The sequence below is a fragment of the Mustela putorius genome, unplaced genomic scaffold, assembly GCF_011764305.1.
Source record: "Mustela putorius furo isolate JIRA1106 unplaced genomic scaffold, ASM1176430v1.1 tig00537350_pilon_pilon_pilon, whole genome shotgun sequence".
Lineage (NCBI taxonomy): Eukaryota > Metazoa > Chordata > Mammalia > Carnivora > Mustelidae > Mustela > Mustela putorius.
Window position 1 is genome coordinate 22,556,549 of NW_025422471.1, and position 13,413 is coordinate 22,569,961.

Consider the following 13,413-nt stretch of genomic DNA (forward strand, 5'->3'; position numbering starts at 1 on the left):
AGTGTATACAAGAGTGTTTAGAAAGCCGTTTTTTTTCCTTTTGGTAATGTGGTAATTTTTTAAATTGAAGTATGATTTATAAATATGGTAGAATTCACTTTTCTTTTTTACTAACATATATTATTTATTTCAGAGGTACATGTCTGTAACTCATCATTCTTACATGAGTCACAGCACTCAGAGCTCATTCCTTCCACAATGTCCATCACCTGGCCACCCTATCCCTCTCACCCCTCTCCCATCCAGCAACCCTCACTTTGTTTCCTGAGATTAAGAGTCTCTTCTAGTTTGTCTCCCTCTCTGGTTTCATCTTACTTCATTTTTTTCCCCTCTCTTCCCCTATGATCCTCTGTTTTGTTTCTCAACTTCCTCGTTTCGGTAAGATAATAGGATAATTGTCTTTCTCTGATTGACTTATTTCACTTAGCATAATACCCTCTAGTTCCTTCCATGTCATTGAAGATGGTTTGATTTCATTTTTTGATGGCTGCATAATATTCCATTGTGTATATATACTACCTCTTCTTTATCCATTCATCTGCTGGTGGACATGTGGGCTTTTGCCATCATTTGGCTATTGTGGACATTGCTGCTCTAAACATTGGGGTGCCTGTGCCCCTTTGGATCACTACATTTGAATTTTGGGGATAAACACCCAGTAGTGCAATTGCTGGGTCATAGGGTAGCTCTGTTTTCAACTTTTTTGAGCAACCTCCATACTGTTTTCCAGAGCGACTGCACCAGCTTGCATTCCCACCAGCAGTGTAGGAGGGTTCCCCTTTCTACACATTCTCACCAACATCTGTTGTTTCCTGACTTGTAAAAACCTCTCATTGAGGTTTTGATTTGTATTTCCCTGATGCCAAGTAACATTGAACACTTTTTCATTTGCCTGTTGGCCATCTGGATGTCTTCTTTGCAGAAATCTCTGTTCATGTCTTCTGCCCATTTCTTGATTGGATTCCTTGTTCTTTGGGTGTTGAGTTTGGTAAGTTCTTTATAGATTTGGAATCCTAGCCCTTTATCTGATAGGTCGTTTGCAAATATCTTCTCCCATTCTGTCAGTTATCTTTTGGTTTTGTCAACTGTTTTCTTTGCTGTGCAAAAGCTTTTTATCTTGATGAAGTCCCACTAGTTCATTTTTGCCCTTGCTTCCCTTGCGATTGGTGATGTGTCTAGGTCGAAGAGGTTGCTATTTGTATTCTCCTCTAGGATTTGGATGGATTCCTGTCTCACATTGAGGTCTTTCACCCATTTTCAGTCTATTTTTGTGTATGGTATAAGGAAATGGTCCAGTTTCATTTTTCTGCATGTGACTGTCCAGTCCTCCCTACATCATTTGTTGAAGAGACTATCTTTTTTCCATTGAACCTATTTCCTCCTTTGTTGAAGATTAGTTGACCATAGAGTTGAGGGTCCATTTCTGGTTTTTCTGTTCTGTTCCATTGATCTATATGTCTGTTTTTATGACAGTACCATTCTATCTTGATGATAGCTACTTTGTAATAGAGCTTTAAGTCCAGAATTGTGATGCTACCAGTTTTGGTTTTCTTTTTCAACACTCCTCTGGCTATTTGGGGTCTTTTCTGGTTCCATACAAATTTTAGGAGTATTTGTTCCATTTTTTTAAAAACAGTTGATGGTATTTTGATAGAGATGGTATTGAATGTGTGGATTGCTCTAGGTAGCATGGACACTTTAACATTTGTTCTTCCAATCTATGAGCATGGAACGTTCCCATTTCTTTGTGTCTTCCTCAGTTTCTTTCACTGAGTGATCTATATAGTTTTCGGAGTACAGATTCTTTGCCTCTTTAGTTAGGTTTATCCCTAGGTATCTTATGGTTTGGGGTACAATTGTAAATGAGATCAACGCTTTAGTTTCTCTTTCTTTTATCTCATTGTTTGTGTATAGAAATGTAACTGATTTCTGTGCATTGATTTTATATCCTTCCACTTTGCTCAATTCCTGTTTGATTTCTAGCAATTTTGGAGTGGAGTCTAATGGTTTTTCCACATAGAATTTCATGTCATCTGTAGAGAGAGTTTGACTTCTTTGCCTATTCAGATGCCTATGTGTGTTTTTTGTGTCCTGCAACTTTGGGCAACTCATTTGGTAGTTCTAATAGCCTTTTTGTGAAATCTTTAGGGTACTCAACATATAAATCATGTCACCTACAAACAGATATTTTTACTTCTTCCTTTTTAATTTAGACATCTTCTATTCATTTTTATGCCTACTGGTGCTGGCTAGGACTTTTAGTACCAATTTGAATTTGGAGTGGTGACAGTGAGCATCCTTGTCTTGTTTCTGATCTTCGAGGAAAAGATTTCAGTCTTTGATATTTGAGTCTGACATTAGCTGTGTACTTTTCATATATGGCCTTTATTACATTGAGGTAGTTTCCTTCTATTCCTCATTTATTGAGTGTTTTTTTTTTTTTTAATAAAAAGTGTATTGAGTTTTGTCAAATGTGTTTCCTACATCATTTGAGATGATCGTGCGTTTTTTTCTTTTCTGTTAATGTGGTGCATTTCACTGATTTATTTTTAAAGACTTATTTATTTGACAGACAGACAGCAAGAGAGGGAACACAGGCAGGGAGAGTAGAGAGGAAGAAGCAGCTTCCTGCTGAATAGGGAGCCTGATCCAGGGCTCAATCCCAAGATCCTGTGATCATGACCTGAGCCGAAGGCAGACACTTAATGACTGAGCCACCCAGACACCCCTATTACACTGATTTTTTAAAAGATTTGTATTTATTTATATATTTCAGAGAGAGAAAGAGAGTGAGTTCAAGCATGAGCAAGGAGAGGGGCAGAGGGAAAAGCAGACAAGTTGCTGAGCAGGGACACCCCCATCCCCTGCCCCATATAGAACTCAATCCCAGGACCCTGGGTTCATGACCTGAGCTGAAGGCAGGCACTTAATCAGCTGACCCATGTAGGTGCCCCTACATTGATTTTTATATGTTGAACCTTCCTTGCATTCTAGAATCTCTTCATTGTTTTTTTAATGGTGTCTTTCAAAGAGAAGTTTCTAATTGTTATGAAATCCTTTTATTTTTTCATGTATCCTGCTTTTGGTGTTTTATCTAAGAAACCTTTCCCTAAACCATGGTGAAAAGATTGTCTCCTGTGGTTTCTTCTAGGAGTTTTATATTTTATAACAGTTTTAAGTTTTCAGCTAAATTTTATATGGGATTATGAGACATAACTCAAGATTCTGTGTGTGTGTGTTTATCTAGTTCATTTAGCATCATTTGTTTAAAAGGCTATTCTTTTTCCTTTGAATTGCCTTTAGATTTTTTTTAATCTTCAATTCAATCATTTCCAGATATTTTCATTTCTTTGTGAAGATCCCACTTACTGTCTGACATAATACAAGAACTTCCTTTCATATATTTCCTGTAATATCTAATGGTAATGAATTCCCCAGCTTCTCTTTGTCTGAAAAACTCATTATTTCGCCTTCATTTAGAAACGTCTTATCACTGTGTGTAAAATTCTGGGTTGAGAATTATTTTCTTTTGGCACTATCACATTGTTGCCTTCTGGACTGCATAGTTTGATGAGAAACTACTGTAACTGTCATTTTGTTCCTTTATATGTAATATGTTTTGGGGCCTTTTGGATTTGTCATTAAATGACCTTTATTTATTTATTTTTTAATTCTCATGCATTGCACCTTCAATTATTTCTTCTGTTATCTTTTTTTTCTTTTCTCTTTCTAGGATGCCAATTAGACATTTGTTAGACAGTTTGGTATCCACTCTCCTCCCCTACCCCCCCGCCCCCCCGCATGTCTTAGATACTGTGTTTCTTTTTTCTTTTTTTTCTCTTTGTGTTCCAGTTCGGCTAACTTTAAGATTTATTTATTAGAGAGTGCTGGAGTGGGGGGCAGAGGGAGAGGGAGAAACAGACTCCCCACTGAGCAGGATGCCTCACTTGGGGTTCAGCCCTAGCATCCCAGGAACATGACCTAAGCCAAAGGCGGGTGCTTAACTGACTAAGCCACCCCGGTGTCCCCAGTTTGGCTAATTTCAATTGGCCAAATGAACTGATTTCTAAATTACACCAAAACAAGACATTCTGTTTAGGAATACTAACCTTTTCCTGAACAGGTCCTTTGTGGATTCTCCAAGTTCCAGATCTGTGTTTTATATATGAAATCTCTTGTTATTTTGTATGCTTGATAGATTGATTTAGAATGGACATCTAAAGAGTAGAATCCATAGACTGTACTAATCAAGGCCAGTGGAAATCCTGTCCCAAATGTAAGATTCAAAATACTTACATTTAAACTTATATTAAAAACTTAATTAAAATTTAATAGTTAAAGCATTTACTATTCATTATGTTAATTAATTTAACCTTAGGTTGGTTTTGTAATTACTTCATAAAGAATGCATTTTACTTTAATGAATACCTTCCCCCCTCCCCCCCATTTAGGTTGTCATGTGTTAGCTAAACCTGCATAGATTGGCAAACACTGAGCTGTGCTCAAAGTGGAAGGATCGGTGGTATAGCTAGAAAATACTTGTTGGAGAAGACCTGAATCTGTGAAAGAGAAGAATGTATTCTTGAAGTTTGATGCTGAATATAGAAAATTTAGAGCATAAATTCATAGTGAAAGTCTGATTGGGAGGAAGAAACCCTCTCAGGCAAGCCAGCTTGACTAGAACAGGAGATGTAACCCATGTGTCTCAATCCAAGAAGATTAGGCAGATTGATACCACCAAACAATTAAAACAGTTTTCCATGGATGTTGTTTGGGTGTCCCCAAAACTTAACTCAATTCTTCAACTACCTGGAGGTAGTGTTAGACTTCACAAGGTAAGGGCACAGACCCACAATACTGCTTCCTCTTCAGATGTCAATCTCAAGTCCAGGTTGTTTCTGATATATATTGGCTATAAATTAGAGGTTCCCACAAGTTGTTGGATTAAGTTGCTAGAGTGGCTCACAGAACTGAGGAAACTGGTTTTACTTACTAGATGATCAGTTTATTGTAAAGGATATGAATGAAGAGCCGGGTGAAATGATGCATAAGACAAGATCATGAAAGCAGGAGCTTTTTCTGTGGAGTTTGGGGTCTAGCATATGGATGTTTTTGGGTCACCAACATCCTTGAAAGCTCTCAGAAACCCATTCTTTTGGGGTTTTATGGAGGCTTCATTGCTCAGATATGATTGATAAACTCAATGGCCCTTGGTGACTGACTTCTAGCCCCTCTCCCCTCCCTGTAGACCAGGATGTGGGACTGAAAGTTTCAACTCATTAGTCAAAGTTGGTTTTCCTGGAAAGCAGCCCCCACATCTTTAGAAGGGTTCTAAAAATGACCTCATTAACATAAACTCAGTTGTAGTTGAAAGGAGCTTCTTTTGAATAGCGAGATCTCCATTTCCCCTTTATGACTCTAGAGGGATTTCTGAAACTGAGGACAAAAGATCAAATGTAACAAAAGATGCCCCCAGGAGTTTGATATTTGCATATATCAAGTGTTTAAATTAGTTCAATAAGATTTTAGTTGTCAGATTGAAGGGTCTCCTTAAATAAAACTCCTCTATAGGGAAAAAAAAAGTGGTAGGTGGTTTTAAAAAATACGTAATTAAGTCAGAACAGGTGCATGCTTTGCTCAGAAAAACCGAATTTGGAAAATTATTCCACAAAAGACAGAATAGAAAGGAATTTTCTTTTCAAGGATAGAAGTGGGTTATAAATTAATGGCTTAGCTTATTGTTTGATTTTTGTCCTTTCATGTTTAGATGAAATTTTCTCACTTAGTAAACTTTAGAAAAATTTTAAAACTTTTTATTTGTAACTAATTTTAGACTTATAGAAGAGTTAAAAAACTATGTAAAGAAACCCTCACCCAGCTTCCTTTAGTGTTAGCATTTCTTAAAGTCATAATAATTATCAAATTAATATCAATACAGTAGTACTAACTCCGGTTTCGAGACTTGTTTTCATCATTGCCCTTTTCCTATTAGGAATCTATCCACTTCCTATTAGGAATCTATCCACTTGCATTTAATTATGTCTTCTTATTCTCCACCATTCTGTTTCTCACTCTTGTCTTCTCTTGACACTGGAAGAGTACCAACCAGTTTTGTTTTGTTTTGTTTAAGATTTTATTTATTTATTTGACAGACAGAGATTAGAAGTAGGCAGAGAGGCAGGCAGAGAGAGAGTGCAGGCTCTCTGCTCAGCAGAGAGCCTGATTCAGGGTGTGATCCCAGGACCCTGCCATCATGACCTGAGCCAAAGGCAGAGGCTTTAACCCACTGTGCTAGCCAGGCACCCCGCAAATAGTTATTTTGTAGAATATCCTCAGTTTGGGTTTATAATGTTATCTCATGATTAGAATGAGGTTATGCCTTTTTGGCAAGAATACCACAGAAATTATCTTGTGTCTTTCTCTATGCATTATATCAGAGGGTTCAAGTTGCTGATACATCTTCTTATTAGTGATGAGATTTAGAGATCTTACTGATAAGAACATGCTTTCTTTTATATACTACATAATTAAATTGCTTTAAAAAATATCAGTCCAGGGTGACTGGGCGGCTCATTCAGTTAAGCATCCAACTCTTGATTTCTACTCAGGTCATGGAGCTCAGGCTTATGAAATCAATTCCCATGCCGGACATGGAGCCTGCTTAAGATTCTCTCTCTCCCTTTATCCCTCCCCACTCCCATCTCTCCCTCTCTTTCCCCCTCCCTCTTTTCCTAGCTCCCTCTCTTAAAAAAGAAGAAAAAGAAAAATCAGTCCATCAAAGATTTACTCTGTGATACAAATAACCTACCAAAAACCAAAAATGCAGATTACAGAAAGCTATCATCATCACTAGTTAGTTAACGGGATGAGGTTTATAGAATTTCACTAGAAGAAGGAAACTGTTAAATAATAAGAAGAGGGGTGTCTGGGTGGCTCAGTAGTTAGGCATCTTACTCTTGTTTTTGGTTCAGGTCATGATCTCAAAGTCCTGCAGTCTTGAGCCCCATTCCAGGCTCCGTGTTCAATCGGGAGTCTGATTGAGATTCTCTCTCTCCTGTCCCCTGCCCACCCCCTGAGTGTGTGGTCTCTCTCTCTCAAATAAATACATCTTTTTCTTTCAGATGAGGCAATTCTTTCTTTGGGGGACAGTTAACAAAGGAATTATCAAGAGAGGAATCTTTCCAGTTAATAGGATTGTCTTTGTAATAGAAAAATTGTCCTGGTTCAGGCAATTAACTTTGGATAACTTATTAAGTAGAACAGTAAATGAGGAAATAGTTTTTTGCTTTTAGGGTTTTTTTTTAATTTTTTTATAAACATATAATATATTTTTATCCCCAGGGGTACAGGTCTGTAAATCACCAGGTTTACACACTTCACAGCATTCACCATAGCACATACCCTCCCCAATGTCCATAACCCCACCCCCCTTTCCCAAACCCCCTCCCCGCAGCAACCCTCAGTTTGTCTTGTGAGATTAAGAGTCACTTATGGTTTGTCTCCCTCCCAATCCCATCTTGTTTCATTTTTTCATTTTTTCTCCTACCCACTTAAGGCCCCATGTTGCATCACCACTTCCTCATATCAGAGAGATCATATGATAGTTGTCTTTCTCCACTTGACTTATTTCGCTAAGCATGATACCCTCTAGCTCCATCCACGTTGTCGCAAATGGCAAGATTTCATTTCTTTTGATGGTTGCATAGTATTCCATTGTGTATATATACCACATCTTCTTGATCCATTCATCTGTTGATGGATATCTAGGTTCTTTCCATAGTTTGGCTATTGTGGACATTGCTGCTATAAACATTTGGGTGCACGTGCCCCTTCGGATCACTACATTTGTATCTTTAGGGTAAATACCCAGTAGTGCAATTGCTGGGTCATAGGGTAGTTCTATTTTCAACATTTTGAGGAACCTCCATGCTGTTTTCCAGAGTGGCTGCACCAGCTTGCATTCCCACCAACAGTGTAGGAGGGTTCCCCTTTCTCCGCATCCTCGCCAGCATCTGTCATTTCCTGACTGGTTAATTTTAGTGATTCTGACTGGTGTGAGGTGATATCTCATTGTGGTTTTGATTTGTATTTCCCTGATGCCGAGTGATATGGAGCACTTTTTCATGTGTCTATTGGCCATCTGGATGTCTTCTTTGCAGAAATGTCTGTTCATGTCTTCTGCCCATTTCTTGATTGGATTATTTGTTCTTTGGGTGTTGAGTTTGCTAAGTTCTTTATAGATTTTGGACACTAGCCCTTTTTCTGATATGTTGCTTGCAAATATCTTCTCCCATTCTGTCAGTTGTCTTTTGGTTTTGTTAACTGTTTCCTTTGCTGTGCAAAAGTTTTTGATCTTGATTAAATCCCAATAGTTCATTTTTGCCCTTGCTTCCCTTGCCTTTGGCGTTGTTCCTAGGAAGATGTTGCTGCAGCTGAGGTCGAAAAGGTTGTTGCCTGTGTTCTCCTCAAGGATTTTGATGGATTCCTTTCTCACACTGAGGTCCTTCATCCATTTTTGAGTTAGGGTTTTTTGTTTGTTTTATATGTGACATGGAATTCTATCAGAAATTAAGTCATTAGGACCAATTTCTAGGTGTAGCCTATCATAATACCTGAAGTAAATGTATTGTGACAAGTTTTTCGTGTATTGGGCATTTAAAAATTATGAGTAATGTGAAATAAATCAGTAACAGTTACAGAAGAAATACTACATTACATGTCTCAAACCTTATTGACTTTGCAGCATCCTTACGTGTTTCACAAAGGAATGAAATTGTACTTCAGGATTTCCTGCATTTGGTGCAGCCAAAAACAGTTTAAAGGTTTCTCAGAAATTAAAAATAGAAATATTATACGATCCATTAATTTCACTTCTGGGTATTTATCTAAAGAAAATGAAAATACTTTCTAAAAGATACATGCACCCTTAGGTTTATTGCAGCATTATTTACAATAGCCAAGATAGGGAAGCAGCACAAGGTCCATCAATAATAGATGAATGGATAAAGAAGATATGGTATGGGGACACCTGGGTGGCTCAGTTGTTAAGCATCTGCTTTCGGCTCAGGTCATGATCACAAGGTTCCAGGGATTGAGCCCCGAATTGGGCTCCCTGCTCAGCCAGGAGCCTGCTTCCCCCTCTCTGTCTCTGCCTGCCTGTGGTCTCTCTGTCAAATAAATAAATAAAATATTAAACACACACATACACACACACAAACAAAAATCAGAATATAATCAGACGGGTGGATCCAGAGCAATACACTGGATCCTGTGTGTGTTTTGGTCTGTTAGAAAACTAGATCCCAAAATTGTAAATTGTATATGATTATCACTGTTATACTCTAGAAATATCATATTATATGTCAGCCATATTTTTATTAAAAATAAAAAATTTAATACCTGCCTTTAAAAAATAACACAGTACATTGTTAGGTTTGCCTGTAGATATTTTTCAGGATATAATGTTTATTCCTCAAAAGAGAATGGGTAGAAACTGTTCTGTAGATATAGTATCTGTCCTAATGAAGGTGAGAACTAGTCTGCATTAAGCCTATTACTGTGATACTTTTCTGTTTCCTCACTTGCAGGATTTCAATGAAATATTTGTTTTTATTCTTTTCAGATTATCTTTGAGACATTCATAGGCTGTAAAACGATAAAACTAATAGAATGGAGTACTGCTGCACCTCCAAAGTGACAATATTCAGTGTAATAGAATTTTCTTCTCTTTTAGTTCAGCAATCAGCAAACACTGGGAGGCTGAACTGGCTACCCTCAAAGGAAATAATGCCAAACTCACTGCGGCCCTGTTGGAGTCCACTGCCAATGTGAAACAATGGAAACAGCAGCTTGCTGCCTATCAGGAGGAAGCAGAACGTCTGCACAAGCGGGTAAGCTCAGAGCTGCAGCTGGCCCTGGGGACTGATGGCTAACAGGTCTTCCTGACCAGCAGAGACATACATGTAGGTTCCTTGCAAGGACATCTGGAGATAGTCATTTCTTGTCAGAACATACATATAGATGGTAGCAAATGTAGATTTATTTAGTTAAGAAAAATACTTTTCTGGGGCGCCAGTGTGGCTCAGTGGGTTAAGCATCTGCCTTCAGCTCAGGTCATGATCTCAGGGTCCTGGGATCGAGTCCCGCGTTGGGCTCTCTGCTCAGCAGGGAGCCTGCTTCTCCCTCTCTATCTGCTTGCCTCTCTGCCTACTTGTGATCTCTCTCTCTCTCAGTCAAATAAATAAAATATTTTAAAAAGAAAAATACTTTTCTATTCTGCCACTTACTAGCTCTCTGACCTTTGGTAAGTTACCCCTTTCTGCTCAATAATCTATGTATAAAATAGGAATAATAATATATAGTCTCTAGAATTCCTGTGAAAATGAATAGAGAAAATGAATTGATGTGCAGTTGCACCGAGTTAATGATAGATACTTTTATTATTTAATTTTATTGTTTTTTTGAGGAAGGAGCAACTTAAAAAATACAGGTAAGAAGTTCTTTATAAAGGTTGGTTACACAAAGTTTCCCCCACTATCCGAAAGCAAAGCAATCCTGTGAAACCTTTCTTTTTTTTTTTTTTTTTAAATTTATTCTTTATTTTCAGCATAACAGTATTCATCATTTTGGTACCAAACCCAGTGCTCCATGCAATCTGTGCCCTCTATAATACGCACCACCTGGTACCCCGACCTCTCACCCCCCGCCCCTTCAAAACCCTCAGATTGTTTTTCAGAGTCCACAGTCTCTCGTGGTTCACCTCCCCTTCCAATTTCCCCCAACTCTCTTCTCCTCTCTATCTCCCCATGTCCTCCATGTTATTTGTTATGCTCCACAAATAAATGAAACCACATGATAATTGACTCTCTCTGCTTGACTTATTTCACTCAGCATAATCTCTTCCAGTCCCGTCCATGTTGCTACAAAAGTTGGGTATTCGTCCTTTCTGATGGAGGCATAATACTCCATAGTGTATATGGACCACATCTTCCTTATCCATTTGTCCGTTGAAGGGCATCTTGGTTCTTTCCATAGTTTGGTGACCATGGCCATTGCTGCTATAAACATTGGGGTACAGATGGCCCTTCTTGTCATGACATCTGTATCATTGGGGTAAATACCCAGGAGTGCAATTGCAGGGTCATAGGGAAGCTCTATTTTTACTTTCTTGAAGAATCTCCACACTGTTCTCCAAAGAGGCTGCACCAACTTGCATTCCCACCAACAGTGTAAGAGGGTTCCCCTTTCTCCACATCCTCTCCAACACATGTTGTTTCCTGTTTTGTTAATTTTGGCCATTCTAACTGGTGTAAGGTGATATCTCAATGTGGTTTTAATTTGAATCTCCCTGAGAGCTAATGATGATGAACATTTTTTCATGTGTCTGATAGCCATTTGTATGTCTTGATTGGAGAAGTGTCTGTTCATATCTTCTGCCCATTTTTTGATATGTTTGCCTGTTTCGTGTGTGTTGAGTTTGAGGAGTTCATTATAGATCCTGGATATCAACCTTTTGTCTGTACTGTCATTTGCAAATATCTTCTCCCATTCCATGGGTTGCCTCTTTGTTTTTTTGACTGTTTCCTTTGCTGTGCAGAAGCTTTTGATTTTGATGAAGTCCCAAAAGTTTATTTTCGCTTTTGTTTCCTTTGCCTTTGGAGACATAGCTTGAAAGAAGTTGTTGTAGCTGATATCGAAGAGATTACTGCCTATGTACTCCTCTAGGATTCTGATGGATTCCTGTCTCACGTTGAAGTCTTTTATCCATTTTGAGTTTATCTTTGTGTACGGTGTAAGAGAATGGTCGAGTTTCATTCTTCTACATATAGCTGTCCAGTTTTCCTAGTACCATTTATTGAAGAGACTGTCTTTTTTCCACTGTATATTTTTTCCTGTTTTGTCGAAGATTAATTGACCATAGAGTTGAGGGTCCATATCTGGGCTCTCTACTCTGTTCCACTGGTCTATGTGTCTGTTTTTATGCCAATACCATGCTGTCTTGGTGATCACAGCTTTGTAATAAAGCTTGAAATCAGGTAACATGATGCCCCCAGCTTTATTTTTGTTTTTCAACATTTTCTTAGCGATTCGGGGTCTCTTCTGATTCCATACAAATTTTAAGATTATTTGCTCCAGCTCTTTGAAGAATACCGGTGGAATTTTTATCGGAATAACATTAAAAGTATAGATTGCTCTAGGCAGTATAGTCATTTTAACAATGTTTATTCTTCCAATCCAAGAGCATGGAATGGTCTTCCATCTTTTTGTGTCTTCTTCAGTTTCTTTCATGAGTGTTCTGTAATTCCTCGGGTACAGATCCTTTACCTCTTTGGTTGGGTTTATTCCCAGGTACCTTATGGTTCTTGGTGCTATAGTAAATGGAATTGATTCTCTAATTTCCCTTTCTGTATTTTCATTATTAGTGTATAAGAAAGCCACTGATTTCTGTACATTGACTTTGTATCCTGCCACGTTGCTGAATTGTTGTATGAGTTCTAGTAGTTTGGGGGTGGAGTCTTTTGGGTTTTCCATATAAAGAATCATGTCATCTGTGAAACCTTTCTTAAGCCAAAGTAGTATGAAGTGAAGAGTATCTCCTGCTTTCCAGAAGTTCACTTTGTCTTTATGAAAGACCTATGTTAGTATCTGTTTTTGCTAACCGACAAATCTGAGGACCATTTTTAGTTTTGCCCATAAAAGCTGTTACCATACTAATACAGGTCTTTTATGAATGTGAAGTGGCCTAATGCAAACTCTCAGGAAGTGGGGGACACTTGTATTTGTAATTTCAAACAGGAAAAGAAGATCAGAAATCCCAGTATAAATAACATTAGAAGCCCAAACAGTTACTTGAGAAGAATTTTTTTGTATTCAGAGCATTTGCATTTACCCAGTAGGACTTAGATGCCACTAGTTTCTTTTTTTAGGAAGCATACCAAAGAAGTGAATTTCATAGACCATAGGAAATGGGTTTACTACCAGAGTACAATTTGAGGACTGGAGTAGGATCAGGGTGACAGGGAAAGTAATATGAAATAGAGACAGGGAGGGAGAGTAAGAAATCTGAGTAAATGTCATCCTATTGTATGTATAAAGGTTAACTTACGAGGAAGAAGAAGGAAGTTGTTGTTTAATATGTATAGAATTTCCATTTTGCAAGATGATAAATTTCTGGAGATCTTTTTCATAACAGTGTGAATATACTTAACACTACTGAATTGTGCATTTAAAAATGGCTAAGATGATAAATTTTATTCTGTGGTTTTTACCACAATAAAATAAATTAATCCATGACAGTTAACTCATGAGCCAATAAATAGTCACTAAAGAACTGTCATATCCCCTTACTGTATAATCTCTGTCCTTAAGGAAATTTTGGGTTAAATTGTGAATTGGATTTTAAAGATCTAAGAA

At 37.9% G+C, this 13,413-nt stretch overlaps 1 protein-coding gene across 1 annotated transcript in view; it reads left to right on the forward strand.

Annotated features, from left to right (window-relative positions):
* HOMER1 (homer scaffold protein 1) overlaps positions 1–13,413 on the forward strand; it is a 135,668-nt gene that overhangs the window by 100,924 nt on the left and 21,331 nt on the right. The window contains exon 6 of the mRNA XM_004766815.3: positions 9,734–9,890. Coding sequence (XP_004766872.1) covers positions 9,734–9,890 — 157 coding nt within the window. The remainder of the gene's footprint in view (positions 1–9,733; positions 9,891–13,413) is intronic.